The sequence below is a fragment of the Hyperoodon ampullatus genome, assembly GCF_949752795.1.
Source record: "Hyperoodon ampullatus genome assembly, chromosome: X".
Lineage (NCBI taxonomy): Eukaryota > Metazoa > Chordata > Mammalia > Artiodactyla > Ziphiidae > Hyperoodon > Hyperoodon ampullatus.
Genome location: NC_136913.1, coordinates 89,266,655 through 89,294,438, shown reverse-complemented (window position 1 = coordinate 89,294,438; position 27,784 = coordinate 89,266,655). Strand labels below are relative to the sequence as shown.

General features: G+C 45.3%; 1 protein-coding gene across 2 annotated transcripts in view; it reads left to right on the top strand.

Annotated features, from left to right (window-relative positions):
* Positions 1-8,007: 8,007 nt before the first annotated feature.
* LOC307069274 (glycine receptor subunit alpha-4) overlaps positions 8,008-27,784 on the top strand; it is a gene marked incomplete at both ends in the record, with an annotated part of 30,738 nt that continues 10,961 nt past the window's right edge. The window contains 7 exons of one of the 2 annotated variants that reach the window (XM_079727521.1): positions 8,008-8,111; positions 11,933-12,063; positions 12,349-12,416; positions 13,048-13,271; positions 13,399-13,481; positions 15,229-15,369; positions 18,475-18,689. In XM_079727521.1, the coding sequence (XP_079583647.1) occupies positions 8,047-8,111; positions 11,933-12,063; positions 12,349-12,416; positions 13,048-13,271; positions 13,399-13,481; positions 15,229-15,369; positions 18,475-18,689 (927 nt within the window). The remainder of the gene's footprint in view (positions 8,112-11,932; positions 12,064-12,348; positions 12,417-13,047; positions 13,272-13,398; positions 13,482-15,228; positions 15,370-18,474; positions 18,690-27,784) is intronic. The other variant, XM_079727520.1, reaches the window with a different exon arrangement.

Here is a 27,784-nt window from a genome sequence, read left to right as displayed (position 1 = left end):
CTGAAAAATGACACTCTGAACTCACAGGTAAGTAGAGGTCTGAGTAGATGCAGAGCAGTGGAGAGGCCAGAGTCTGAGTATAGAATTGGACATGAGACAGCAAAACATTTCCTGGACACTAACTGCAAAAAGAAGTCTAGTTTCATCTCTGCTTTAGCCTATCTTATTGGTTGGCTTGTGTTTCACCAACTTGTAAACATAATATCTTTATGCTTGGGAAATTGGAGGTTGAATGAGAATAGAGGTACAGAGAAGACAGAGATGTGAGACAGAGAAGACAGAAATAAACTGTGTTGTGGGTTTCATTTTCCCATCTGTAACATGGATCTAGGAAGAACCAATCATAGCAGATCAGATTGAAACAAGGAGTCAAAATACAGTGAAATGTATCTAATAATAATTATGAATCCCACCAACTTGGAACAAAGAATCTTCTCTGCCTCTGACAAGTTGGAAGCACTTGAATGCCAGAAATTTCTCTACCACAGTAACTAGAACTCCTTTCTAGTCTCCATGGAGATCAGAGAATCCTCTCAGAGTAAGGGGATGAGGCTGGCCCTTTGGTATCATTAGAGTCTATGGTGGACTCAGTTCTACCCCAGGATTCAATCAATGCAATTAACATGAGCTAAGGCTCCCTAGGCACTGGCCTTCTTAGCACTGATTAACAGCTTCTCCAGGACTTGGTCTGTGGTATGAGGAGTATCTCTTTAGTTTCACTTTATGTGTTAATCTTCTGACTTCTGCTGGTGGCTGCTTGATCTGGAATGGAATATGAGTCATCAAAAAAGAGCCACTTCAAATTCTCTCCCTCCAGTAGCTCAGGATGAGCTGAGCTCCCCTGCCCATGCTTCCAGTTTTCTCCTGGATGCTTCTCTGAAGAGTGAAAATATTTGTCCTTACTCAGTGAACCTTCTAAATGGTCCTCTTCTACTCCATTCTACAGTTTCATAGACCTGGTTCTGTACATGGAAAATAAGTTAGTCTCCTAAGTGTTTTTGCTTAAGGTGATGCAACTGAGTAGACTTCCCTGGCTCCATGCCACTGCTTGCCTGAAAATATCAAGACCTCAGCATCCTATTTGTCTATGCTGAAACTGCACCGTAATTGAGGCTGGTTGTACTGGGCTTGCAGTTGTGAAACAGCACCTGCCTTTGACTCAGCAGTGGGCACACCGCTGTGGAAAGTGAGGGGTTTATAGAACACGTGGGATGTAATACACGGTAAAAGGCAATGTGAAGGTTACAGAAAGAAACTGACAATGGGCAGGAAAGAGAAGTCAGAGTTCTCAAAGCAGCACTCTCTCTCGGTGTTGGACGATGATGTTGCTGACCGTGCAGGAGCGGGTGGCAGCAAAAGCTATTGTGTGTGACCTGCTGAGGTTTGTTGTCTGATTAGCAGCTCAGGAGTGCCTGTCACTGATTAGAATATGTTGCTTTGGGCCATATGCCCCATAACTTTCACAAAATGAGTTAACCCACCCTATACACAGAGAAGTGGTTCAACTTGGCACATTACCAAGGGATTCCAATTTTTCCTGTGTAAGTGACTGTGTCGAAAAGGGCTTCATTAGTGCAGTATATGTAGAAACCACAGCCACAAATCAAAGAACAAGATCCACCTGCGCTCAGGAAGAAAAGGACTACTCATCACACCCCAACTTCATCGCACCCCACAGTCACACTCTGAGATGATAATTGCTAGTGGCAGGGGCATCATCTTCACACTATCAAGAGGTGCTCTGTGTGTGTGTCTGCATGCACACACGTGTGTATATTCAGATGATGAACACTACAGGAGTGCAAGATTAAACTATCACATCTTTTCTAATGTTAAATTCTAGTCCCTCCCATATAAAAATTGCTGATCTAACTATAACTATATGATTGGTATCATTAATGCAAATTCAGCTTTCTGCATATTTCTATGTACAGTCACCAACTAAATTCTTCCTTACTTCGGGGTCCAATATGCTATTGCAACAGACATTGAATTTATTCATGGGGAAAAAAAAAGACTTGAGGACAGACAGAAAGACAGACTGAAAGAAAGACAGAAAGGAAAAACAAAGACAAAAGAGAGAGAGGAAGAGAGGCAGAGAGAGAGAGAGAGAGAGAATGAATCCTAAATAATTGGAGACCACTTAGAGAAGTACCACAGCAAGAGTGCTAAGAGTGCTGTTAATCCCCCTAACTATCCTACTGAGGAAGGAGCTTATAATCAGTCACAGACAAATCTGTATGCACCACCAGAGATACTCAAGGGACTCGGACATGTATATTCTGTTTAGGGTTGGATTATTGGAGGATAAGCTTCTTGGGGTTGTGTCTAGCAAGTGGTGACCTCTTGTGATGTGACTAGCAAACAGATTCTGGGATACATGGAAATGAAGTTCATTCCTGTCTGCTGAAAAGTCATCTCTCTTTTTTTTTTAATTGAAGTATAGCTGATTTACAATATTGTGTTAGTTTCAGGTATACAGCACAGTGATTCAGATATATGTATAGATATATACAGATATATATTCTTTTTCAGATTCTTTTCCCTTATAGGTTATTACAAAATATTGAGTATAGTTCCCTGTGCTATACAGTAGGTCCTTGTTGATTATCTATTTTATATATTGTAGTGTGTATATGTTAATTCCAACCTCCTAATTTATCTGTCCCCCAACCCCATTTCCCCTGCGGTAACCATAAATTTGTTTTCTATGTCTGTTTCTGTTTTGTAAATAAGTTCATTTGTATCTTTTTCATCTCTATTTTTTCTAGGCCATGTAATAAATGTCCAAATCAAATGCTTCAAGAGGTACTCAGGCCCTGGGGCACTGCTGATGACCCATGCAGAACCTTCTTTGGGAGACAATTACATCATTACTCCACTAGAATGTAAGCTACATAAGGGCGTGGACTTCGTCTGCTTTGTTCACTGTTGTATCTACAGCACCTAAAACATCTGGCATATGATGTGCAATCAATAAATATTTGTTAAGTGCATGCATGAATCAGTGGGAACACAGTGCATTCCACACGGTAAACATTTATTCATCTTTCCAAGTCCTGTTTCTTTTATGTTATGTAAGGGCTTCACAACTCACACATCATGGATGATCACAGTCCCCAAGTGAGCGAAATAAGATATTCATGAGCATGATCACCAGCAAAAACCAATTTACTTTTGAGGAGAAGCGTGACATGGTCCTATCATCCCCGAAAAAGAATGTTTCAGAGTTATGAAAACCAAGAGACAAGGAGAGTCAATGCAAACTCTGTGGAAACCTTAATGAAACTCTCCTGCATGCCTAGTGAATCACTCTCAAGTGGCTGGTGGGATAAGTAGTGATGCTGAGGGTCCAGCAGGAGAGAAATGGTGCCTATCTGGGTGCTAGTCAATATACCATCCCTGCCTGGAGCCCCATTTCTCTGTTGGCCCCTAGACACTGAACAGAGAGCCAGCAACAGAGGCAGGACCATTGTTCACTGTGCTATCCTCGTGCTGATAACTGGTTCATCTTTGAGGTCTGAGAGAAGCTCAGTCAACCTCTCCACAGGCGGCCCCAAATTCAGATACCCAAGGCTTGGTCTGCAAAACCCATGCCGGAAATATTCCGTAAAAGAAGGAAAGGTAATCTTGGAAACATGGGACTTAAATCAATTACTCTCCAAAAGTCTTAGGAGAGCACTGAACTTATCCAACGCATCTGCCATTTTGTTCTTTCTTCTTCCTTCCTCTAGCTGAATCGAGGACTGTGAAACTCCCACCACCACTATTACATCACACACACTGTGCATATCTCCTTGAGTCTGAAGGGCGTGAGGGCTTCCTGCCTCTGCCGGCAGCACTCCCTCAGCACCAGAAGTTGAGCCCCCACTTTCAAGTAAACTGTCACATCCTTGGAGGTTGAAAATGACCCTGAAAAGGAAAACTCACACACAGCAACAAGATGCAGCCTTGCTCCTTGGAGATCCAACCGAAACGCCCCTGTCCTTGTCAGCAGACATTTTAAAAGACGTCTGTATTTTATTTCACACATGCCCCCAACTTCTTACCCCAATGCTTCTGAAAAGTAGCTAATGCTTTGAGAGTTTCCTCAGCTTGGGAACACAGTCGACTTTTGAGGTAACCCCACAGACCACTTTATACTCAAATAAGTGGGATAAGTAGTATGGGGGAGTTGGGTCCAGGATGGGATGCCAAATGGCTCTCCAACTCTGCCCCCAAAATTAAGCCCTAGAAGTCACTGGATTCACCAGATAATACCTGATCCCGCACAGACATGCTTCTCCTCAGACTGAGGTTGCAGAAACCTGCTTGTCAGGAGGGCACAATTGTAATTTTCCTTGTATTGGGCTGAAATGTGACAGACTCTTTCCTGGAATGAAACATTTATGAAAATGATGTGCTTAATCCATTTCTAGCAGCTCAGTAGTTTTTTCATGATGAAATAATCTTTCATCCAGTAAAGCATTTTACTTATTGTAGCTTCTACGCAACCTCCTGCTGCAATCCAGCCACTTCTCGTGGCCAATGGGAAAGCCAATTTCAAAAGACGAAAAGGGGGGCTTCCCTGGTGGCGCAGTGGTTGAGAGTCCGCCTGTCGATGCAGGGGACACGGGTTCGTGCCCCGGTCTGGGAAGATCCCACATGCGGTGGAGCGGCTGGGCCGGGAGCCATGGCTGCTGAGCCTGCATGTCCGGAGCCTGCGCTCCGCAACGGGAGAGGCCACGACAGTGAGAGGCCCGCGTACCGCAAAAAAAAAAAAAAAAAAAAAAAAAAAAAGAGGAAAAGGGTGCAATACATTTTGGAGCATAGAGATTCCCATACACCATAGTTTGATAATAAGAAGAGAAAAAATTTGTGGGGCGAGTCTGGACACAAATTTGTGCCCCTCCCACACCAGAAAATGCTGAAGTCATCTTCAGAAAGTGTGGCTTCCTATTAGTAGAGGGAACTCTTGGATGGGCATCTTCCCTGCTTCTTGTCACCTCCTAGGAGCAGCTTATCCAGTTCTTTGCCTCCCTGGCCTCCCTCCTTCTCCCAAAGCCTTTCAGCACCCTTGGGAAGCCGTATCCCTTCAACATACCAGCCAGACCCTTGGTCATGGCTGCAGCCTTTCATAAGAAGGTATCTTTCCTCCCAGAAAACTGATCCCACTGTGTTCTCAGCACTCAGGGACCCCACGGGACACACAGGGGGCGAGACCTGAGACAATGGACCAGTCCCCAGGGGCCTGTGCCTTCCATTAGCCAAGAATCCCAGATGACTGAAGGTGACGCCTCAGGACCAAGGGGCAAGAGAATGAAAACTGCTTTCTCATTTCCCTTTATTACCATTACTTCATGCCGGCTCTCTCTCTCTGTGTCAGACTCATCATTCTCATTTGACAGAGAAAGATGCGGAGGCACTGGCTTGGGGAAGTATCTCTGGGTGCCCGGAATGCATCTTAACGTATGTTCACTAGTTGCCTGGAATGTGCCAAGCTCTGGGCTGGGCCCTCGGGATTGGGTGGCTCATGTGTCTCTACCCTCAGGAAGCTTGAGAGATCTGTAGTGGGGAGAGAGTCAAGTAAGCGGGTGGCTTTAACAGAGTGTGATGGTGCTGTGAAGGGGAAGGCGAAGGTCCTGTAGGAACACATTGGAGGGTCTCCTAACCCAGACCTGAGGGGTGACAGGGGCAGTTCAAGAAGTCTTCCTTGAGAGGGGGACAACAAAACTTAGTCCAGAAGGATAAGAGTGGAGGGAAGAGTACTCTGGCAGAGGGAACAACTCGTGAAACAACGTGGAAGCTGGAGAGACAGGGGTCTCGAGATGCATCAGCGGAGGAGCAGAGTGACCAGGTCATGCAGCGCCTTGAACTTCAGCTTGAAAGCAATAGGGAAGAGTTGAGGAAGGGGAAGTGACAAAATCAAGCTTGTCAGAGGGAGTGAATTAAATAGGATCAAGTGCTTCTGCTACCCGCGCCCCTTAGTGCCCTAGCCTGCAGCTCTGCCCTGAGAGGTGCTGTAAGGCTCGGTTCCTGCCCACGGAGTGGGGATTGTGATGCTTACAGAAAACACGGAGGGAGGGTAAGCAGGTGAAGGAGCTGCTAAAGATATTTTCAGGAAAATTAGTACTTTGTATTTTGTACTTACTGGCCATATAAGCATGATTTCAGGCTTGTAATGGTTCCAGTCCCAATTCCAAAAGCCCAGCTCCGCCATCAACATTTCAGTGCGTAATCTTTAAAATTACCTTCTTTCCCTTTCATTGGTGGTTTAAAAATTCCTCTTCTTTAATAATAACACAACCACAAGGGAGATGCAGCACAAGTTCTACCCATCATTGCCTCTAAGTGGGTCCCTTTGAAGAGCTTGCAATCCCCGCACACTCTTCCCTGGTGGGGCTGAGGGGCCGCAGTCAGCGCTGGAATTGACCCCTATAAAGTGGCACCGACCCCTCCCCTGAGTACACACTCAAGAACTCAGATGAGCTGTTGTGAGAGGTTCCACTGCAGAATAAATGAAAACATTTTGCTTCTCACAGTCGTAATTTAAAAAGAGAGTGTGAGAAAATGGAGATAATGGGAAGTTGAGAGAGAAAACGGGAATGGAGAGAAAGCGAGGGTGAAAGAAGAGGGGGAGACAGACACAGAAGATGAGACCCAGAAAAGAAACAGGAAGGGAGATTAGAGATGGAGAGAGTAAAGATGAAGGAAAGCTTCAGGGAGAGAGGGAAGAAGAAAGTAAGGAAAAAGAGGGAGGGAGGGAGGGAGGCTGAGGCACTCGCGGAAGTCCCAGAGCGGTTCAGGTGGTGCTTGAGCAAGTTTGGGGAAGGGTCGTCAGGAAAAGAGCTGCTCAAGCGCCTGGATGCTGTAAGCAAATGGGCAGAAGCAAGGGGATGGGGAGCAGCCCACCCTCCCTGCCTCTCTACTCCATCCTGGGCTTCGGGGCTGCCGGGTCATTGCTCTTGGCCCCCTTGACTTCTCTGAAGCTTGCAAAGCCTGCTGTGCGCCAGGCCTGCCCTGCCCCTGCCAGGGACACCTATTCCTCCTCACAGCCTAACCAGGCTGGGGAAAGGGGGTTTCAGAGAGCTAAAGAGAGCCCCCCATGCTCAGCAGAGATGAGCTAAGGGAGGTAAGCAGGCAGGAAAGAGGATGCACGACTACAAGGATGAAGATGGGTCATGCAGACAGACAGATGGACAGACTGATAGGCAGGCAGACATAGGAGAACTCCGAAGTTCCTCTGCCTTATCCATCCCTTGTGTCTCCACCCAGAGGGTTGAGGAAAAGCCACCCCTGCCCTCGGCCTCCTCCTCACCTCCTCTCAGCCCTGAAGCTGTCAGCTGGAGGAAACCCACTGGCTCCCCTAAATCCTCTCAGGTCTTTTTCTCCCTTACAAAAATCATTAAGCCTTTAGAGTTTGGCCACAGCTTGGCTCCAGGATAAAAGGGGAACTGCTGGGGAGGTTGGGGAATCAGGGCAGCCTGCACGCACTCCTCCAGCTGGACAGTTAGAAGCTAGACAGGACACCTCCGGCCCTCTCCAGGCTGCAGCGGCAGCCCAGGCTCCTCCCCAGCACACAGCACACAGGCTCGCCCGGAACCCCACTCCAGCTGCTGGCGACTGTGCCTTTAAATTGCTGCTTTCAGAGGGTGCATCTCAGGGGGAGGTGGGAGGGAGGGAAACATCTTCCTACAGTCTCCCTCTTCCCTCCCCTCCAAGACTCTCCAGGGTTTAGAGAGTGATTGCTGCCCAAAAAGAATCTCCTTCAGCACCCCAGCAGGCAGGCTGAGGCCCTCCGGAGCCCCAGGCGAGCCAGAGCAGGAGCAGGTTATCTGTGTCAGGATCACTTCCAGGGGAATAGTTCTGGCCCCTGACTGGTAAGGACTAAGGACGGGGCAGAGAAAAGAGAAGAGGAAAGAGCGCGCAACTCCTAGCCCAGCCCTCCTTGGGTTCCTTGCAAGTGGCCCAAGTAGGAAGAAGGCTCTGTACTTTCGGCGTTCCCGCCCGGATACCCACTCTCACCTCGGCAGCCAGGCTGAGAAAGGACTCCAGGGTCCCCTCAGAATGACAACTCTTGTTCCAGCAACCCTCTCCTTCCTTCTCTTCTGGACCCTGCAGGTTCTCCTCAGGTGAGCTGAGTGGGGGTGAGGAGGAGATGCATGCAAATACCGGCCGGGGGTAGCAGGGGCTCTGGCATAGTTTCCTTGAAGTTTACAGAAAGCCCACAGTCTGGAAGGCTCCAGGGGAGGACACACCCTCCCCCACTCAGATCCCAGGAGACTTTCATAAAGGAGGTCAAAGCCCCAGAGCAGGTGGGAAGGCTTCGGCATGGGTGAGACTTTCCTGGGCCAGGGTGGGGGCTGGGGAGTGAGCCCCGGAACAGAAGCCATCTGTCCTGCCATGCAACCCTGTCTCCCTACCAGCTTGGCCACACGTTCCTCAGATCCTTAAAAATGACACCAACATCTGCCAGCTGCTCACCCAAGAGATTTCAAGGAGCAAGGATTTTCCCAAAAGCACATCAGAATGATGTTGGCTGACCAAACCTTGGCCCTCTTCAGTCACCTTACCCTGCCCGGGGGGGGAACCTGTCTGCTCGCTGTCCCTGGAGGGGCACTAAGTGTCCATCATTTCCTGGGCTTGGGGGCAAGACATGCTTTGGGCTCCTTGTAAATGGCCTCCCACCCATTCTCACTTTCTCATTAGACCAGGAGCCATTCTAGGTGGATAGGGTGAGCTGAGGAGGAAAGATGGCTGTGCCTTGGGCTGAACTGGTCAGAAGAATGCCTCCCAAGGTGGAGGCAGGTGAGTGCCACTGCAATATCGTCCTCCTCCTCTTCGTTCAAAGAGCACGCCAAGATCTGCTTGCCTCTGAGGAGCCTCCTGCCTCACTGCTGGCAGACACATTAGGGGGCAATCAGGCAGGGATACAGTGGGGGGGGGGCAGTGACAAACTTCTTCAGAGTGAAAAGCAGCCCGAAGTGCAATGGCAGCTCAGCTGGAGTTGATAGGAGGATACAGGCAGAAGGGGGCACCCAGATGACGCTTGCAGGCCCTGCTGGAGGGGAAGTTGCCCCAAGGACCAAGCTTTGCTGGCAGCATTCCCACTTGAGTGATTGGAGCAAGGCAGGCCCTTAGGAAATCTTTTTTTTTTTTTTTTTTTTTTTTTCTTGCGGTACGCGGGCCTCTCACTGTTGTGGCCTCTCCCGTTGCGGAGCACAGGCCCCGGACGCGCAGGCTCAGCGGCCATGGCTCACGGGCCCAGCCGCTCCCCGGCATGTGGGATCTTGCCGGACCGGAGCATGAACCCGTGTCCCCTGCATCGGCAGGCGGACTTCAACCACTGTGCCACCAGGGAAGCTCGAGGCCCTTAGGAAATCTTGAGACCAAATCCTTCATTGTATTTATGGAAACTGAGGCCTAGAGAGGGCAAGTGACCTGGCCAAGGTCACTTAAGTACCCAGCAGCAGAATCAGCGTTCTCCCCTTACCCCACCCCAAGGCCTTCCATGAGAAAGATTTTCAGCTCTGGAACCTCCCTACTCCTGCCAGTGTTTGGAATGTTCCAGGAATGAAAGGGAGCAAGGAGAGACCGCACACGGTGACTCTGCTTTCAGGTCCGCAGACAAGGTAACCCTGGAAAAGCGGGGCTGCCACGGCGGTTGGGGCCCAAGACAGCTGAGCCCACAGCCAGTCCCAGGGTCCTGGGGCTGGAGCTAGCGGGAGAGGTGACATGAGAGTGAGGTTGAGGACAGTGCCAAGGGTCTGGCTGCTCCACCTGCAGGGCCATGTGGCCTCCCGGCAGGCAGGTGACAAGCAGCCAGCAGCAGCACCTGGCCAGTGTGGATGCCCCATGGTGAAGCCATGCACTTCTGCTTGCACCAGCACCACCACCCGCCTCCTTGGGTTTTCAGAGCCTGCTTAGGCCACCTGCTCTGGCCACGCCCACTCGGGGCCAAGGTGGCCTCTGTTCCCAGGGTAAGAGCTCTCTCCTGCTCATGGGATTCAAGGAAGCAAGACTCTAAGGGTCAGGGTGCGGCTGTCACCTTCCCCCTCTGGTTCCTTGGCAGCCCGCCCTGGGCTGCTTGTATCATGGTATTGCGGTAGATGGACTTAGTTTTGAAGTCAATAGCTCTGGGTTGGAATCTCGGCTTTACCATTTGGGAACTGTATGATCATGAACAAGTCACTCCATCTTGCACTCCTCAACTATAGCTGGAGGATAATAAGAGTGAGTATTGAGAGGATTGATGTGAGAACTATACTAGATAAAGTGTTTAGCATGGTGCCTCAGCTATTTGTACTATTCTATCAGTCACTGGCAGGTGCATAGATTTACTGGGAAAGAGGAGCTCGCTGGTTCAGAGGAGACTCAGACCCAGAAGGACAGCAGTCGCCCCACCTCCCAGCCCCAGCAGTGCAGCAGCAGTAGTGGCAGCAGGGGAGCTGGCTCTGGTGATGATGGCAGGATGGAGCAGAAGGCACAGGACCCAGCCAGGAGTCCAGCCTGAGCTCAGTGTGAGCCCCACCCCTGCCCTCAAGCCCTTGTTGAGCTCCTGGTCCCTGGTCTAGCTATTGGCTGCTAAGCAGACAAGCAGGCATATGGAAGGAACTTTGCTGCTCTTTGAAGGAAACTTGTCAGGGGAGAAGGGGGCTGGCCTCTAGGCTAGGCCAAAGCACACTGGCCCCATCCTCAAAATGAAGCTCTTAGGAAGAAAAGATGGGAGTTGACCTTCACAGCATGGCCACTTTACTGGGAGGCTTTCCCATGCTTCTAGAGCCCTGCTTTCCTGCCTCTTTTATTGCCAAGGTGAGATGACCTTCCTGCAGCTGCCACAACCCTGAACTGAGGTTCAGCTCAGAATATAGCTTCCTGCTGGAGCAAACACCAGAAGCTAAGCTGCCCTCTCCAGAAGCTGGGTCCTAGCCCCTGAGGGATCAGCATGAAGGCCAAGCAACTAAAACCATCTCTCAGGGGTGTAAACTGCCCTTGAGCCCTTCCCATCCTTGGCTAGGCCAGGTGTACAAAGCGTTGCCACAGCCGCATTATTTCTGTCACTCTTGTTTGAGCATGTTCAAGGCACCTTCAGAAAGAGAATACTGGATGAGGCCTCAGCCTTGGGTTCAAGTCCTGATCTTGGGCCCTGTGTCACTCACCAGCTGTGAGACTTTGGTCAAGTCACTTTTCTTTTGGACGGTCGATCTACCTATCTATCTATCTATCCATTTATTAGATTCCACATATGAGATCATATGGTATTTGTCTTTCTCTGTCTGACTTATTTCATTTAGCATAATACCCTCCAAGTCCATCCATGTTGCTGCAAATGGCATTATTTCATTCTTTTCTATAGCTGAGTAGTATTCCATTGTATATATACACCACATCTTCTTTATCTATTCATCCGTTGATGGACACTTGGGTAATTTCCATGTCTTGGCCATTGCAAATAATGCTGCTATGAAAATGGGGGGCGGTGCTGGTATTTCTTCAACATAGTGATCTTGTTTCCTTTGGATAAATACCCAGAAGTAGAATTGCTGGATCATAAGGTAGTTCAACTTTTAATATTTTGAGGGAACTCCATATTGTTTTCCACAGAGGCTGCACCAATTTACAGTCTCACAGATGACTCCTTTGGAAGCCTCAGTTTTCTCACCTATAAGATGGAAATAACAGTTTTCACCCCCATCACGCTGAGAATTTTGAGGGCAAAAATATCTAATATATGTGAAAGTAATCTTCTAGGACTAACTATTGAGCTGCTGTGTTGTTTTAGGGGTTTCTGTACTTCTCATTTTGCAAGTGGACACCTAGAAACCCATCTCCTAATCCTCCTGCCTGATGGAGAGACCAGCCAAAGTGGGGAGGGAACAAGGAAGGAGAGGGTCTGTGATAAAGGCAGAATACAACAGATCTCAGTTATTAATTCTTTATCTCTCCTGTCCAGGGTGGCCTTGGCAAAAGAAGAAGTCAAATCTGGGACCAAGGTGTCCCAGCCAATGTCCCCCTCTGATTTCCTGGACAAGCTTATGGGGCGAACATCTGGATATGATGCCAGGATTCGGCCCAATTTTAAAGGTAAGAATCATTTATCCTACAAAAAACCCTTCCCTCCCCACTTCTTTTGGGGACATACTGCCAAGCTAGCCTCCATTGCCTACCTCAGGACCAGGAGGCTGGAGGTACAGGGCTGGCTCTCACAGCTCAGAAGGAGCGTCCCCTCTCCGTCACCCATGGGCCTGTGTGCCAGGCACTGCCTTCTCCCAGTAGTACCCTGGCCTCAAGCTCAGGGAGGGGGTCTTGGAAATTTCTCCCAGATTCCTGGAATGCCCTGCCAATATGGCTGTGCTTTGCTACCCTTAGGCCCACCTGTGAACGTGACCTGCAACATCTTCATCAACAGTTTCAGCTCCATCACCGAGACTACCATGGTAAAGCATTGCCCTGCTCCCGCTTCCACTCTAGTGTGAATGGGTGAAGCCCACCTGATAGGAAGACTTTCCTCCCTCTGCCATCGTCCCCCTGTTTCAGGGTCATGGCTAAAGCCATGGGATGTCCAAAGTCGGTCACTGGGAGTTTATCTTTCCCCAGCCCAGGGTTTTAGTGGCTAAAGGCAGACTAGCCTAAGCAGCAGATGGTCCAGTTTGGAAGGTAGCTTGATGCATAGCATCAAGGCTTGGAAATCAGATAAACCTGCGTTCAAACCCTGACTCTACCATCTCTTAGGCAGGTTACTCAAATCTCTCTTTGTCTCAGTTTCCTCATCTGTGAAATGGGGATCATAACAGCACCCTCCTCTCAGGGTTGACATGAGATTTAAATGAGATAATGCATATGAAGAAAGCACTTAGCAGAGAGCCTGGCACATAGTAAGTGTTTAATAAATGTCTTTTCCCTTCCCTTCTTTGCCATATCAGCCCAAAGCAGGCTCCTTCTCCAGTGGAAAATGCCCACTGCCCCTGAGATGTGCTCCCAGCATTTCCTCCTCATGGCCCTCCTGCCCAGGTAGGCTTGCTAGGCCCCTGCAATAGCACTGCCTCTGATGGGCCCATCTCTGTTCAGGACTACCGGGTGAACATCTTCTTGCGGCAGCAGTGGAACGACCCACGCCTGGCCTACCGAGAATACCCTGATGACTCGCTGGACCTCGATCCCTCCATGCTGGACTCAATTTGGAAGCCAGACCTGTTCTTTGCCAATGAGAAAGGGGCCAATTTTCACGAGGTGACCACAGACAACAAGTTGCTGCGCATCTTCAAGAATGGAAATGTGCTCTACAGCATCAGGTGCAGCTGGCGTGCAGCCAGGAGAGCTCGGGGCAAGGGGTAGAGGCTGAGGGGTGGGCAGAGGGTTCCCTGTGCTGTGCTGAGCCCCAGTAAGCCGGCCTAACTTCTTTCTTACCGTCCCTGCCAGGCTGACTCTCATTTTATCCTGCCCAATGGACCTGAAGAACTTCCCCATGGATATCCAGACCTGCACGATGCAGCTGGAGAGCTGTAAGTGTCCCTAGAGAGTCACAGAGTGAGGCCTGAGATACCAGCTAGTTAACCCCATGCCATGATATTCCAGACAGGAGAAGGGCAGCCCAGAGTGGGGATGGACTTCCCCAAGCACACACAGTGAGCTCTTGGCACAGGTGAGACTAGAAGCCAGGGCTTGCTAACACTCAGCCCAGTGTGCTTTTCCATCCCCTCGCTATTGGCAGGTCTGGCTGCCTCACAGGGCCGGGGAATGGGAAGGGTCCAGCCTTACATACAAATGTGCTTATGCTGTATGTGGAGGGTCATTTGAGGGGTACCTCCTCTGTCCAGATATAATTTCCCTCTCACAGTGCCTGAAGTAATTCTACCTTTACTTCCCCCGAGTTAAGACACTCAAGATGCCTATAAAAATCCAGAGTTGACAGGGAAGGGGGGAGTCTTTGAACCTTGATTCTTTGTGAACACATATTTTTTTAAACTGAAGTATAGTTACAGTGTTGTGTTAATTTCAGGTGTACAGCAAAATAATTCAGATATATATATATATATATATATATATATATATATATATATATATGTTCTTTTTCAGATTCTTTTCCATTATAGGTTATTACAAGATATTGAATATAGTTCCCTATGCTATACAGTAGGTCCTTGTTGTTTATCTATTTTACACATAGTAGTATGTACAGATAGCTTTTGTAGAGAGGGGAGAGAGGACAGTTCTAGGCATAGGACAGTGCCCAGGATAGCAAGGTCAGCCAAGGGCTACCAAGGGCAGGGGGTGCCAGCCTGCAGAGCCTGCCCCAAGTGCAGAGAAGCTAAAGGATAGCAAGGCTGGACCATCGCCCATGTCCATTCCTTTGCCATCTCCTGGACAATTGAGACTGTGGGATCAGGAGATATCCATTTGATCCTCAAAGAAGAAGTCTTGTCAGGCTGTTTCCAACATATAATAACAGTAATAGATAGAATATGTCCTATGTGGTCAGCTTTTTAGAGTTCATAAACCACCTTCACATCCAGGTCCTCATTACCCCCTCTGAAAAGTAGGTGGAGCATTTTACAGAAGGGGAAGTGACTTGCCCAAAGTCACAAAGCTACTCTGGGCCAAGGCCCTACACTGGACATCTGTGAGCCTTGGTGTTTCTGTTCCCATTTCTACCCGACGTGTGAGTATAGTCATCTATGTGGCAAGAGCCTTCACGAACTGCTAGCTATCTGTGAGCAACTTGGCATTTTCAATGTTAGCTCTCAATTTGCCCCAGGTCAGGACTCTGGCTGGGAGTCTGTGGTATGCACATTGTCCCATGCATGACTGGCAAGGTATAAATAGCTCTTTCCTCCCTGGAGTGAGGTGGCAGAAGCCCCAGCTCTGAGGCTGGCTCAGCTCAAGACATGTGGTCGGTACACATGCTTACTCCCCTGGGTTTGAGATGGGGCAGGAGGTTCCCAGCTGGTTTCCTTGACATCTTTCCAAGCCTTTTGATGTGCTTTCTAGGTCTGCCAGAATAATTTCTCTTTGGGCCTTTCTAAAGCTTCAGAACTAGATAGGAGAGGAATCTTTCTGATTTACCCACTTAGGCTGGGCCCATGAGGCAACTGACCCTCTTCCGAATGGTTTTCCTTTCCAAGATGAGCATGAAACTTCTAAAACCTAGGCCTTATTCCTCATTTGTTCTTTCCTGCCAGTTCTAACCCTCTCCCTACCCCCGTCCAACCACCACACTCTGCAATCCTCTGCCATCTCTGTCACTTTCAGTTGGCTACACCATGAATGACCTCGTGTTTGAGTGGCTGGAAGATTCTCCTGCTGTCCAAGTGGCTGAGGGGTTGACTCTGCCCCAGTTTATCTTGCGGGATGAGAAGGATCTAGGCTATTGTACCAAGCGCTACAACACAGGTAAAAACCCAAGATCTTTACTGACTGTGGGCCACAAGAGGGCCTCCAGATGGGAGGGAAAGGGGCAAGGCAGCTAGCCTCTACTGAAGGTCCAATCTGTACCAGACGTGGTGCTAAGTGCTTTATATGTCTTATCTCATTATGGTAGGGGTGATCAGCCCCATTTCTCAGAAAGAGAAAACTGAGGTTCTAAGAAGTTGAATCAGTTGGCCAAGTCACACAGCTAGTAAATGGCTGATTTAGAATTCAAATCCAGATCTGTCTAATGCCAAAGCCCTTGTTCTTGTCCCTATCACATGCTGCAGAACAAATGGTCCTGTGCCAGTGAGTGGCAGGAGTGTTCCACCTGTCCTGGGGCCAACTTCACGTGGAAAGTGGGGAATCTACATCTGGGAGTAGCCAATGAGTTTACTGAACCAGGAGAGAACAGAATTCAGGTCACCAGCTGGCTTACCGTCCACACGTCCTACCACTGTCCCCACTGCTCAACTCTCATGAATTGGCTTGGTTTCCCAGGTGTGAAAAGCGTACCAGGAAATGGAGAGGAGCTGGTTTTCCAGCCTGAGCGTCTGCCCCCTGCAGCTCCCCTAATCGCTGCTGGCTCCTCATTTCCCCTGGCAATTTGGTTGTGAAGAGCTATGACCCTGAGATAGAGGCCACAAGCTGAAGAGGGGAGATCACACTCCAACGGTGTGCTGATATGCTTTGGGTGCAGCCCTATGAATTCGTGTGTGAATGTGGAGGTGCAGGTAGCTGGGGAGACGAATGAGCCATTGAATTTAGAAAATGCTGGCGTGAGTGGAAATTGGTATAACTTTTTAGGGAAAAGAACTGGCATTTTGTATATAGACTGGTGGGTTTCAAATTTTGGTGTGCATTATATTTCCCTGGGGAGCCTGTTAAAATATTGATTCCTGGGTTCTGCCTCTCAGAGATTCTGATTACATGCCCTTGGAGTGAAGCCCAGAAATCTGTGTTTGAACAAGCATCCTGAGGATTCTGATGCAGGTGGTCCAGGGGGCACACTAAGAAACTTTAGTCTGGAAGCTGAATTTGTTTCCCTACCTGTTGATCCAGGAATTCCACTGCCTGGAATTTATTATAAGGAAATATTCCAAAATATCATATTGACTTTAGACCCCAAGAGGGTTCCTGGGTCACTGTTTATACTAGCAAAAACTTGGAACTGCTCTAAATATCCACCAATAGGGTGGAAGTTAAGTAAATTACATAGCGCATCTGATTGGTGGGATATTATCCAGACGTTTAAAAAGAATGCTTGCAAGGTGCTTATATCAACATGGGAAACTTCAAGTGGAAAAGGCTAAGATTCAAAGTTGTATACACAGAATGATTCTATTGTGATGAAAGAAACAAACCAAAAGCAAGTGTTTAAAAACCCTGGAAGGGGCTTCCCTGGTGGCGCAGTGGTTGAGAGTCCGCCTGCCGATGCAGGGGACACGGGTTCGTGCCCCGGTCCAGGAAGATCCCACATGCCACGGAGTGGCTGGGCCCATGAGCCATGGCCGCTGAGCCTGCGTGTCCGGAGCCTGTGCTCCGCAGTGGGAGAGGCCACAACAGTGAGAGGCCCGCGTACCGCAAAAAAAAAAAAAAAAAAAAAAAAACAAAAACCTGGAAGGAAATAGCACTAAGCGTTTCTAAAGCAGTATGATACAACAGGTAAGAGCAAGAACTCTGGAGTCAGATAGAGCTGAGTTTGAATTCTGGCTGCACCATTTACTAGTTGGGTGCCCTTGAGCAACATAACTTAATCTCTTTGAGCCTCAGTATCCCTGTCTATAAAATGGGAAATAATAATTTGACCTGCCCCAAAGAGTTGCTATGGGATTTAAATGAGATAAACTATATAAGGGCACTTAGTAGGGGCTTGACAAATGTCAGCTTATGAATATTATTATTCTTTCTCTACTTCTCACTTTTGTTCTGTGCTAAACAAGTGTTCATTTTGTCATTGAAAACAGAACTGCTATCACCAAAAAAAAAAAAAAAAGGAAGGAAGGAAGGAAAGAAAGGAAAGAAAATATGGATACCTAGCCAAAACATGTCATGGCAAGAAGCCCAGGGTGGGTGGACTCAGGGAAGAGTAGGCGATCACAGCATCACACGACATGTCAAAGCCATAATCAGTCATTGATGAAATCACTAACCTTGAGGAATCAGAGAGTCCTGTTAAGAGCAAGCCTAGGCCAGAATAAAATAATAGTATACACATCCTCTGCTTTTTGCTTTGGTTATCCTAAGCGTCTGCTGCCAGAAGCTCTGAGCTAGTGTTTTCTTAGCCTTGGGGAGTGGAAACCAGGGTAAAATGAAGATGGCTGGCAGAGGAGGCGAGCATTGGTGCATGTGCCAGGGGCCAATGCACTTTTTGTGGGTGGAATAGAATGCTGCTGCCAGATGCTCTTTGGGAACCCGCTGCCTGCTGTCTAGAGCTGGTCTCTGTTAGACATTGTTTCCAGATGTTTGCTACCCTGCTCTTCTTACTTGCTTAAGACACAGGCAGTGTTTATCTCAGTGAATCGTTGCTGGAGAGCTTCAAGGGTCCCAGCATGCACAAGCTAGGCTTCTGAGATTTGAGTGGAGTCTAAGCTCATTTTGTTAGTCATGATAATAATACCAGCTAACTACTGTGCTCAACACCTCAAATACATTATCTCATTTAATTCCTCCAACTGCCCAATGATGGAGTTGATATTGTTGTTACTCTATTTTACAGGCAAGGAAACTGAAGCTTTAAAAGCTTAGGTGTTTTGCCTGAGGTCACACAGCTAGTGAGTGGAAGGTTCAGGATTCAAACCCATACGGTCTGGCTCTGGAGCCCTCCCACCCTTAATCCTCTTGCAGTGCTGTCACGGGGAAGGCCTTCTGCTGGCAACTAAAGTGCTGGGAGCAAGAGTTCAAGTCCCCAGTGGCTTCTCTGAGAGTTTCTTCAAAACATGCATCTGGTGCTCCCTGGGGCCATTTTGAAAGGCTCATTTATTGGCGCAGGTTAGGTGCCCACAGAAATAGAGCCGCCCTAGTCCTGCCTCTCAGGCTCAGCTATAGGCTGGGGACCTGGGGCCTGATACCTCACCTCTTTCCTTGCAGGGAAATTCACCTGCATCGAGGTAAAGTTTCACCTGGAACGACAGATGGGCTACTATCTGATTCAGATGTATATCCCCAGCCTACTCATCGTTATCCTGTCCTGGGTCTCCTTCTGGATCAACATGGATGCTGCCCCTGCCCGGGTGGGCCTAGGCATCACCACTGTGCTCACCATGACAACTCAGAGCTCTGGCTCCCGGGCCTCTTTGCCTAAGGTGAAGAGACATGCAAGGGAACTTGCTTGCCATAGAGCTCCCCATTTCCCATTCATCCCCTGTTCCCTCCTGCTGACTATTTTCCTTGGATTTAAGGTAGAGAAGAGCCATCGAGCAAGAGCAGGTGGCCTGCATTCTCTTCCCCCAGAACATACCGCTAATAACATCGCAAACAGTGTGGAGGCTGGGGTTGCAGATGCTTTCTGGCTGGGGAACGAGTAGAGACAGTGCTGACTTACTTTGACTTTCATCAGGAAATACTAGCATGTCCAAGATTAAAAGACCCTTAGCAAGTAGAAAGTCCCACTCCCTCATGGTACAGATGAGGGCATTACAGCCCAGAGAGATAGAATGACTTTCTCAAGGTCATGCTTCACAAGAAACAATCAAACAATCCGACATCTGTTTCTTGCTATGTCGGAAATCGGGTACTATTACAAAGAACTCTAGAGACAATGTCCCTTCTTTTGGAGTGAGAAAACTTTGAGGTAGCAAATAGCAATGAAAGTCAGTAGACTCTGATCACCTAGGGCCTGGTGATATTTTGATTACGCAGAGAGATTTGTGCTGATGGAACTGGGCCTAGGTTCTCCCTGCCTCATGTCTTCATGTGCGGAATTTAGAGGTCGTCACCTCAATGTCCTTACAGTCAGCAAGGCTCTGAGAAAATCAGGGAGCAAACTCATTCATTCATTCAATAAATATTTACTGAGCACGTACTATGTACCAGGCACTGTACTAGGCCATGGAGAAATAATGGGAAACCAAAACAACACAGCTTTTGCAGATCTTCCAGTGAATATATTCCCTCTTGCTCTGTATTGATGGAAACCAGGCCCTGTGATGGCCCATCTTCCAGTGTTTATTTTTAAGAAGATTTTTACTGGGGACTTAAACAGGGGCTAATCCAGACACCCAGAGTGAATTTACAAATTTGCTATATAGTGGGGAGGTGGGGCTGGGGGTAATAGTGGTTAAGAGTAAGAGAATAGAGTCAAGTAGATTTTGATTTAAGTCCCCACCTTGTCATTTACTAATGGTGATCTTAGGTAAATTCCTTAACGTCTCAGTCTCCTCACCTGTAACATGGAAATATTACCTCTTCCATAGGGTTATTGCAAGTAATAAATAAGATAATGTATTAACACAGAGAACAGTGTTTGGCACATAATAACCACTCAATAAATGTTAACTATTGTTATAATTATTAGGGGTCTAGGTGGAAAGAACTGGGTGGTAGACCTAGGCCTAAAGCAGCTGGTGGTGTTTCCAATTATTTTTGAGTCACCAGGAAACCTTTGAGGTGGTCCTAAGCCCTCTAGGGATAAATAGTGACAAAACTCAGATTAAGATCTAATGTCCTAGGGGAAGTTGTCAGAGATCACTTCCTATACAAGCATACTTCCTTTTATTGCACTTCGCTTTATTGCACTTCGCTTTACTGCACTTAGCAGATACTGTGTTTTTTAACGACTTGAAGGTTTGTGGCAGCCCTGCGTTGTCAGATGATGCTTAGCATTTTTTTAGCAAAAAGTATTTTTTAATTAAGGTATACACATTGTTTTTTAGACATAATGCTATTACACACTTACTAGAGACTACAGTGTAGTGTAAACATAATTTTTATATGCACTGGGAAACCAAAAGATTTGTGTGATTCGCTTTATTGCAATATCTGCTTTATTGCAGTGATCTGGAACCGAACCCACAATATCTCTGAGGTAGGCCTGTAAATGTATTTCCTAAATGGACAAGGATATTGAAGAGGCTCTGAGAGGCAGACTGGGATTAGGCAAGGGCTACAGGGCCAGGTGGGGCTGTGGTAGTGGCCTGTATGAAGGCCAGAGGCAAAAAAGTAGTTCAGACCTAAGAACCCTGCCCTTGTTTATTGCCACTGCCACACAAGAAGGATATTTTCCTCTAACTCAGGGAAATGCTACAATTTATGCTTTATTCTTGCTGAGAGAACTTCTTCCTCCAGTCCCCTCCTGTGAGCAAGCACAATCCATCTGCTCCCAGGAATCACTTTGTTTTCTCTTACGGAAAAAATGGACTTTGTTGGAGGATTATTTGATTTGGTTTGATTTGGGGTGCGGGTTGCAGTATTTGATGCCTTATCAGATTTTGACGACCTTTTCTTTTTATGTATATATATTTTTATTGAAGTATAGTTGATTTACAATGTTGTGTCAATCTCTGCTGTACAGCAAAGTGACTCAGTTATACACATAGAGACATTCTTTTTTCATATTCTTTTCCATTATGGTTTATCACAGGATATTGACTGTAGTTCCCTGTGCTATACAGTACGACCTTGTTTTTTATCCATTCTATATATACCAGTTTGCATCTGCTAATCCCAAACTCCCAGTCCTTCCCTTCCCCACCCCACCTCCCCTTTGGCAACCACAAGTCTGTTCTCTATGTTGGGGACCGTTTCTTGGCCTCATTGGCCAATAAGCAAAATATGTAGGCATGCACCCTGAACTAAACAGCTTCATTAGCCAGGCCCACAGAGCAAGGGACTAAGTCAGGGAACTTCCACTCACTCTTGAGTTTCTGCAACATTAGAATTTATGGGAGCCCCAAGGAAAAAGGTGGTGCCAGGTCAGGGGCTTCTGAAAGCCACAGCAATTCCACCTCCAGTACAACTCTAGTGTCCAGGATGAGAGTGGCAGAGGCTCGCATTGTAAGGGAACTCAGCTGGGATGGCCATTCTCCATGCTCCCGGAAGCCACTCCTTCTTTGCCTTTATGAGGGCTAGGGCTCTCAAAGGCACCCATGGCTGTCTCTTTGCCAGGTTCTTGATGTACACAACTGCAGGTGGCTCAGTGCGTAATGGAAGGGTTAAATGGAAGTTTCTACCAGACATTGACAGATTAGACCTAAAGTTGCAGTGGGCAGGAGGGACCCAATTCTTTCCAAATCTTGTAATCTAAATGGCTCACAGCTCTTGGGCAAGTAGTAACAAGGAGGGCCAAGAGAGCAAACAGAAGCCAGCAGAGACAAATACAAACTATCCATCTGTTCATTAATTCAAAAGATACTTACTATGTGCCAGGCACTCAGCTAGGCACAGTGAACACGATGGAAAGAGTCCCTGCCACTGAAGAGCTCACAGTCTAGTGAAGGAAATAGCCAGATATATTTGATGGATGCTAAGAAGGTGTAGGTAACCTGAGCACATACAGTAGCGGCAACCAACCTAAACTAGGATGATTAAGGAAGACTTCTCAGAGGATACGGTATCTGAAGTGAACGTTTAAGTAAAAATTATCAAGGTAAAGGAGAGATACAGAGAGAGATTATCTCCTTGGGAGACAACTGAAATTGATCATCATGGCAGGGTCATAGATTGCAAGGGGCGAGATGAGGCTGAAGTGGTAGGTAGTGGCTAGATGCCATGCTAAGGGGAGCATTGACTGTATCGGAAGGATAATGGAGAACCACTGAAGGGTTGTAAGCAGAGGAGTGATATGATCAGACTTACATTTTCAAAACAAAATCCTGGCTGCTGTTTGGAGAACAGATTGGAGGTGGCAAGCGTAGATGCAGGGAGACCATTTAGGAGACTGTTGCACTCCTTCAGATGAGCCAGGATAGCAAGTGGATGGATTCCACAGATATTTAAGGTGTATTGTTGACACATGTATTGTTAACAAGACTTTCTTCCTGCTGCTTAAGGTGTCCTTTTCTTTTGATGGTCCAAAGTCCTTCGTGGACCTCCCTTGTCATTACCTCATTATGGATTTTTGTATCACTTAACATCCCTGGGGGCACAGTGGGACTGGGAGATGGTGAATGAAACAGGATGACGTCTTAGTAGGTGGCAAAGTGGAAACACCAAGGGATGCTTAATCAGGGTTACCTAGCAACCCACCACTACCATCTCAGTGGAACTGCCTTAAAAGAAAAAGAGCAGGGTTTCTCAATCTTTTTTTTTTACACACACTCACTGTATTTTATTTTTACAAGAGATAAATAAACTGACACCAAGCATTGTAAATGGATGACCACAACAAAAGCAACAATGATTGCAATTACCAAACACGAAACACACTCATACTATGTCATAATATTGACATTCAGTCCAGGAATCCTCCACTGTAACAGCTCCTTTACTTTGCAGTGAAAATTGATTTGTATATTTTTTGCCTCTGAGTCCTTGTGGGATTTTCTTTTTATTCAAACAGAAAGTCACAAAAATTATAATCATCCTCATCAGTTCACTCAGTCCCATGTAATTAATTTTTTTTCATCTTCATCTTTTGTTAGCACTTTTATGAATTCATCAGTTTTCCATTAGAGTTCTGAAAATGCTTATTCATTCAGTTCAGCAGTATAGTCAGTTACCAAAAACCTGTACTTGTCAGAGTCTTTTCCATGAATTCCTTGAAGGTGAAACCCTTTTATAGGAACATTTTTGCAAAAGCATCAGAGTACACCCAGAACTGTCTGTAAATGACAAAAGACTTAAAAATGACCATGGTTAGAGATTTGATGAAAGTTCATAACAATGCAATTGACAAGGAAATTTAGTTATTTCTCAGATATACATTTTAAAGTAATAACTAGAATTATGACTTATAACATTATACCAGAACGTATAAAATTTTTAGAAATTTCATGTAATGTCTGAAATATTTATATTAACATATTTCCATACAAATAACCCAAAGAAAGTTTAGTATTAGTTGTTCTGTTTGTTTGTTTTTTATACTGCAGGTTCTTATTAGTCATCAATTTTATACACATCAGTGTATACATGTCAATTCCAATCGCCCAATTCAGCACGCCACCATCCCCACCCCACCGCGGTTTTCCCCCCTTGGTGTCCATACGTTTGTTCTCTACATCTGTGTCTCAACTTCTGCCCTGCAAACCAGTTCATCTGTACCATTTTTCTAGGTTCCACATACACGAGTTAATATACGATATTTGTTTTTCTCTTTCTGACTTAGTTCACTCTGTATGACAGTCTCTAGGTCCATCCATGTCTCAACAAATGACTCAATTTCATTCCTTTTTATGGCTGAGTAATATTCCATTGTATATATGTACGACAACCTCTTTATCCATTCATCTGTCGATGGGCATTTAGGCTGCTTCCATGACCTGGCTATTGTAAATAGTGCTGCAATGAACATTGGGGTGCATGTGTCTTTTTTGAATTATGGTATTCTCTGGGTATATGCCCAGTAGTGTGATTGCTGGATCATATGGTAATTCTATTTTTAGTTTTTTAAGGAACCTCCATACTGTTCTCCATAGCGGCTGTATCAATTTACATTCCCAGCAACAGGGCAAGAGGGCTCCCTTTTCTCCACACCCTCTCCAGCATTTGTTGTTTGTAGATTTTCTGATGATGCCCATTCTAACTGGTGTGAGGTGATACCTCATTGTAGTTTTGATTTGCATTTCTCTAATAATTAGTGATGGTCAGCAGCTTTTCATGTGCTTCCTGGCCATCTGTATGTCTTCTTTGGAGAAATGTTTATTTAGGTCTTCTGCCCATTTTTGGATTGGGTTATTTGTTTTTTTAATATAGAGCTGCATGAGTTGTTTATATATTTTGGAGATTAATCTTTTGTCCATTGATTCGTTTGCAAATATTTTCTCCCATTCTGAGGGTTGTCTTTTGGTCTTGTTTATGGTTTCCTTTGCTGTGCAAAAGCTTTGAAGTTTCATTAGGTCCCATTTGTTTATTCTTGTTTTTATTTCCATTACTCTAGGAGGTGGATCAAAAAAGATCTTGCTGTGATTTATGTCAAAGAATGTTCTTCCTATGTTTTCCTCTAAGAGTTTTACAGTGTCTGGTCTTACATTTAGGTCTTGAATCCATTTTGAGTTTATTTTTGTGTATGGTGTTAGGGAGTGTTCTAATTTCATTCATTACATGTAGCTGTCCAATTTTCCCAGCACCACTTATTGAAGAGACTGTCTTTTCTCCATTGTATATCTTTGCCTCTTTTGTCATAGATTAGTTGACCATATGTGCGTGGGTTTATCTCTGGGCTTTCTATCCTGTTCCATTGATCTATGTTTCTGTTTTTGTGCCTGTACCATATTGTCTTGATTACTGTAGCTTTGTAGTATAGTCTGAAGTCAGGGAGTATGATTCCTCCAGCTCCGTTTTTTTACCTCAAGACTGCTTTGGCTATTCGGGGTCTTTTGTGTCTCCATAAAAATTTTAAGATGATTTGTTCTTGTTCCATCAAAACTGCCATTGGTAATTTCATAAGGATTGCATTGAATCTGTAGATTGCTTTGGATAGTATAGTCATTTTCACAATATTGATTCTTCCAATTCAAGAACGTGGTATATCTCTCCATCTGTTGGTATCATCTTTAATTTCTTTCATCAGTGTCTTATAGTTTTCTGCATACAGCTCTTTTTTCTCCCTAGGTATGTTTATTCCTAGGTATTTTGTTCTTTTTGTTGCAGTGGTAAATGGGAGTTTTTCCATAATTTCTCTTTCAGATTTTTCATCATTAGTGTGTATGAATGCAGAGATTTCTGGGCATTAATTTTGTATCCTGCAACTTTACCAAATTCACTGATTAGCTCTAGTAGTTTTCTGGTGGCATCTTTAGGATTCTCTATGTATACTATCATGTCATCTGCAAACAGCGACAGTTTTACTCCTTCTTTTCCAATTTGTATTCCTTTTATTTCTTTTTCTTCTCTGATTGCTGTGGCTAGGACTACCAAAACTGTGTTGAATAAAAGTGGAGAGAGTGGACATCCTTGTCTCATTCCTAATCTTAGAGGAAATGCTTTCAGTTCTTCACCATTGAGAATGATGTTTGCTGTGGATTTGTCATATATGGCCTTTATTATGTTGAGGTAGGTTCCCTCTGTGCCCACTTTCTGGAGAGTTTTTATCATAAATGGGTGTTGAATTTTGTCAAAAGCTTTTTCTGCATCTATTGAGATGATCATATGGTTTTTATTCTTCAATTTGTTAATATGGTGTATCACATTGATTGATTTGCATATATTGAAGAATCCTTGCATCCCTGGGATAAATCCCACTTGATCATGGTGTATGATCCTTTTAATGTGTTGTTGGATTCTGTTTGCTAGTATTTTGTTGAGGATTTTTGCATCTATATTCATCAGTCATATTGGTTTGTAATTTTCTTTTTCTGTAGTATCTTTGTGTGGTTTTGGTATCAGGGTGATGGTGGCCTCATAGAATGAGTTTGGGAGTGTTCCTTCCTCTGCAATTTTTTGGAAGAGTTTGAGAAGGATGGGTGTTAGCTCTTCTCTAAATGTTTGATAGAATTCACCTGTGAAGCCATCTGGTCCTGGACTTTTGTTTGGTGGAAGATTTTTAATCACACTTTAAATTTCATTACTTGTGATTGGTCTGTTCATATTTTCTGTTTCTTACTGGTTCAGTCTTTGAGGGTTATACCTTTCTAAGAATTTGTCCATTTCTTCCAGGCTGTCCATTTTATTGGCATAGAGTTGCTTGTAGTAGTCTCTTAGGATGCTTTGTATTTCTGCGGTGTCTATTGTAACTTCTTTTTCATTCCTAATTTTATTGATTTGAGCCCTCTCCCTCTTTTTCTGGATGAGTCTGGCTAATGGTTTATCATTTTGTTTATCTTCTCAAAGAACCAGCTTTTAGTTTTATTGATCTTTGCTATTGTTTTCTTTGTTTCTATTTCATTTATTTCTGCTCTGATCTTTATGATTTCTTTCCTTCTGCTAAGTTTGGGTTTTGTTTGTTCTTCTTTCTCTAGTCCCTTTAGGTGTAAGGTTAGATTGTTTACTTGAGCTTTTTCTTGTTTCTTGAGGTAGGCTTGTATAGCTATAAACTTCCCTGTTAGAACTGCTTTTGCTGCATCCCATAGGTTTTGGATTGTTGTGTTTTCATTGTCATTTGTCTCTAGGTATTTTTTGATTTCCTCTTTGATTTCTTCAGTGATGTCTTGGTTGTTTAGTAACGTATTGTTTAGCCTCCATGTGTTTGTGTTTTTTACATTTTTTTCCCTGTAATTCATTTCTAATCTAATAGCGTTGTGGTCAGAAAAGATGCTTGATATGATTTCAATTTTCTTAAATTTACTGAGGCTTGATTTGTGACCCAAGATGTGATCTATCCTGGAGAATGTTCTGTGCACACCTGAGTACAAAGTGTAATCTGCTGTTTTTGGATGGAATGTCCTATAAATATCAATTAAATCTATCTGGTCTATTGTGTCATTTAAAGCCTGTGTTTCCTTATTAATTTTCATTTTGGATGATCTGTCCATTGGTGTAAGTGAGGTGTTAAAGTCCCCCACTATTATTGTGTTACTGTCAATTTCCTCTTTTATAGCTGTTAGCAGTTGCCTTATGTATTGAGGTGCTCCTATGTTGCGTGCATATATATTTGTAATTGTTGTATCTTCTTGGATTGATCCCTTGATCATTATGTAGTGTCCTTCCTTGTCTCTTGTAACATTCTTTATTTTAAAGTCTCTTTCATCTGATATGAGTATAGCTACTCCAGCTTTCTTTCGATTTCCATTTGCATGGAATATCTTTTTCCATCCCCTCACTTTTAGTCTGTATGTGTCCCTAGGTCTGAAGTGGGTCTCTTGTAGACAGCATATATATGGTTCTTGTTTTTGTATCCATTCAGCAAACCTGTGTCTTTTGGTTGGAGCATTTATTCCATTCACGTTTAAGGTAATTATCGATATGTATGTTCCTATGACCATTTTCTTAATTGTTTTGGGTTTGTTTTTGTAGATCATTTTCTTCTCTTGTGCTTCCCACTTAGAGAAGTTCCTTTAGCATTTGCTGTACAGCTGGTTTGGTGGTGCTGAATTCTCTTAGCTTTTGCTTGTCTGTAAAGCTTTTGATTTCTCCATCGAATCTGAATGAGATCCTTGCTGGGTAGAGTAATCTTGGTTGTAAGTTCTTCCCTTTCATCACTTTACGTATATCATGCCACTCCCTTCTGGCTTGTAGAATTTCTGCTGAGAAATCATCTGTTAACCTTATGGGAGTTCCCTTGTATGTTATTTTTCATTTTTCCCTTGCTGCTTTCAATAATTTTTCTTTGTCTTTAATTTTTGCCAATTTAATTACTGTGTGT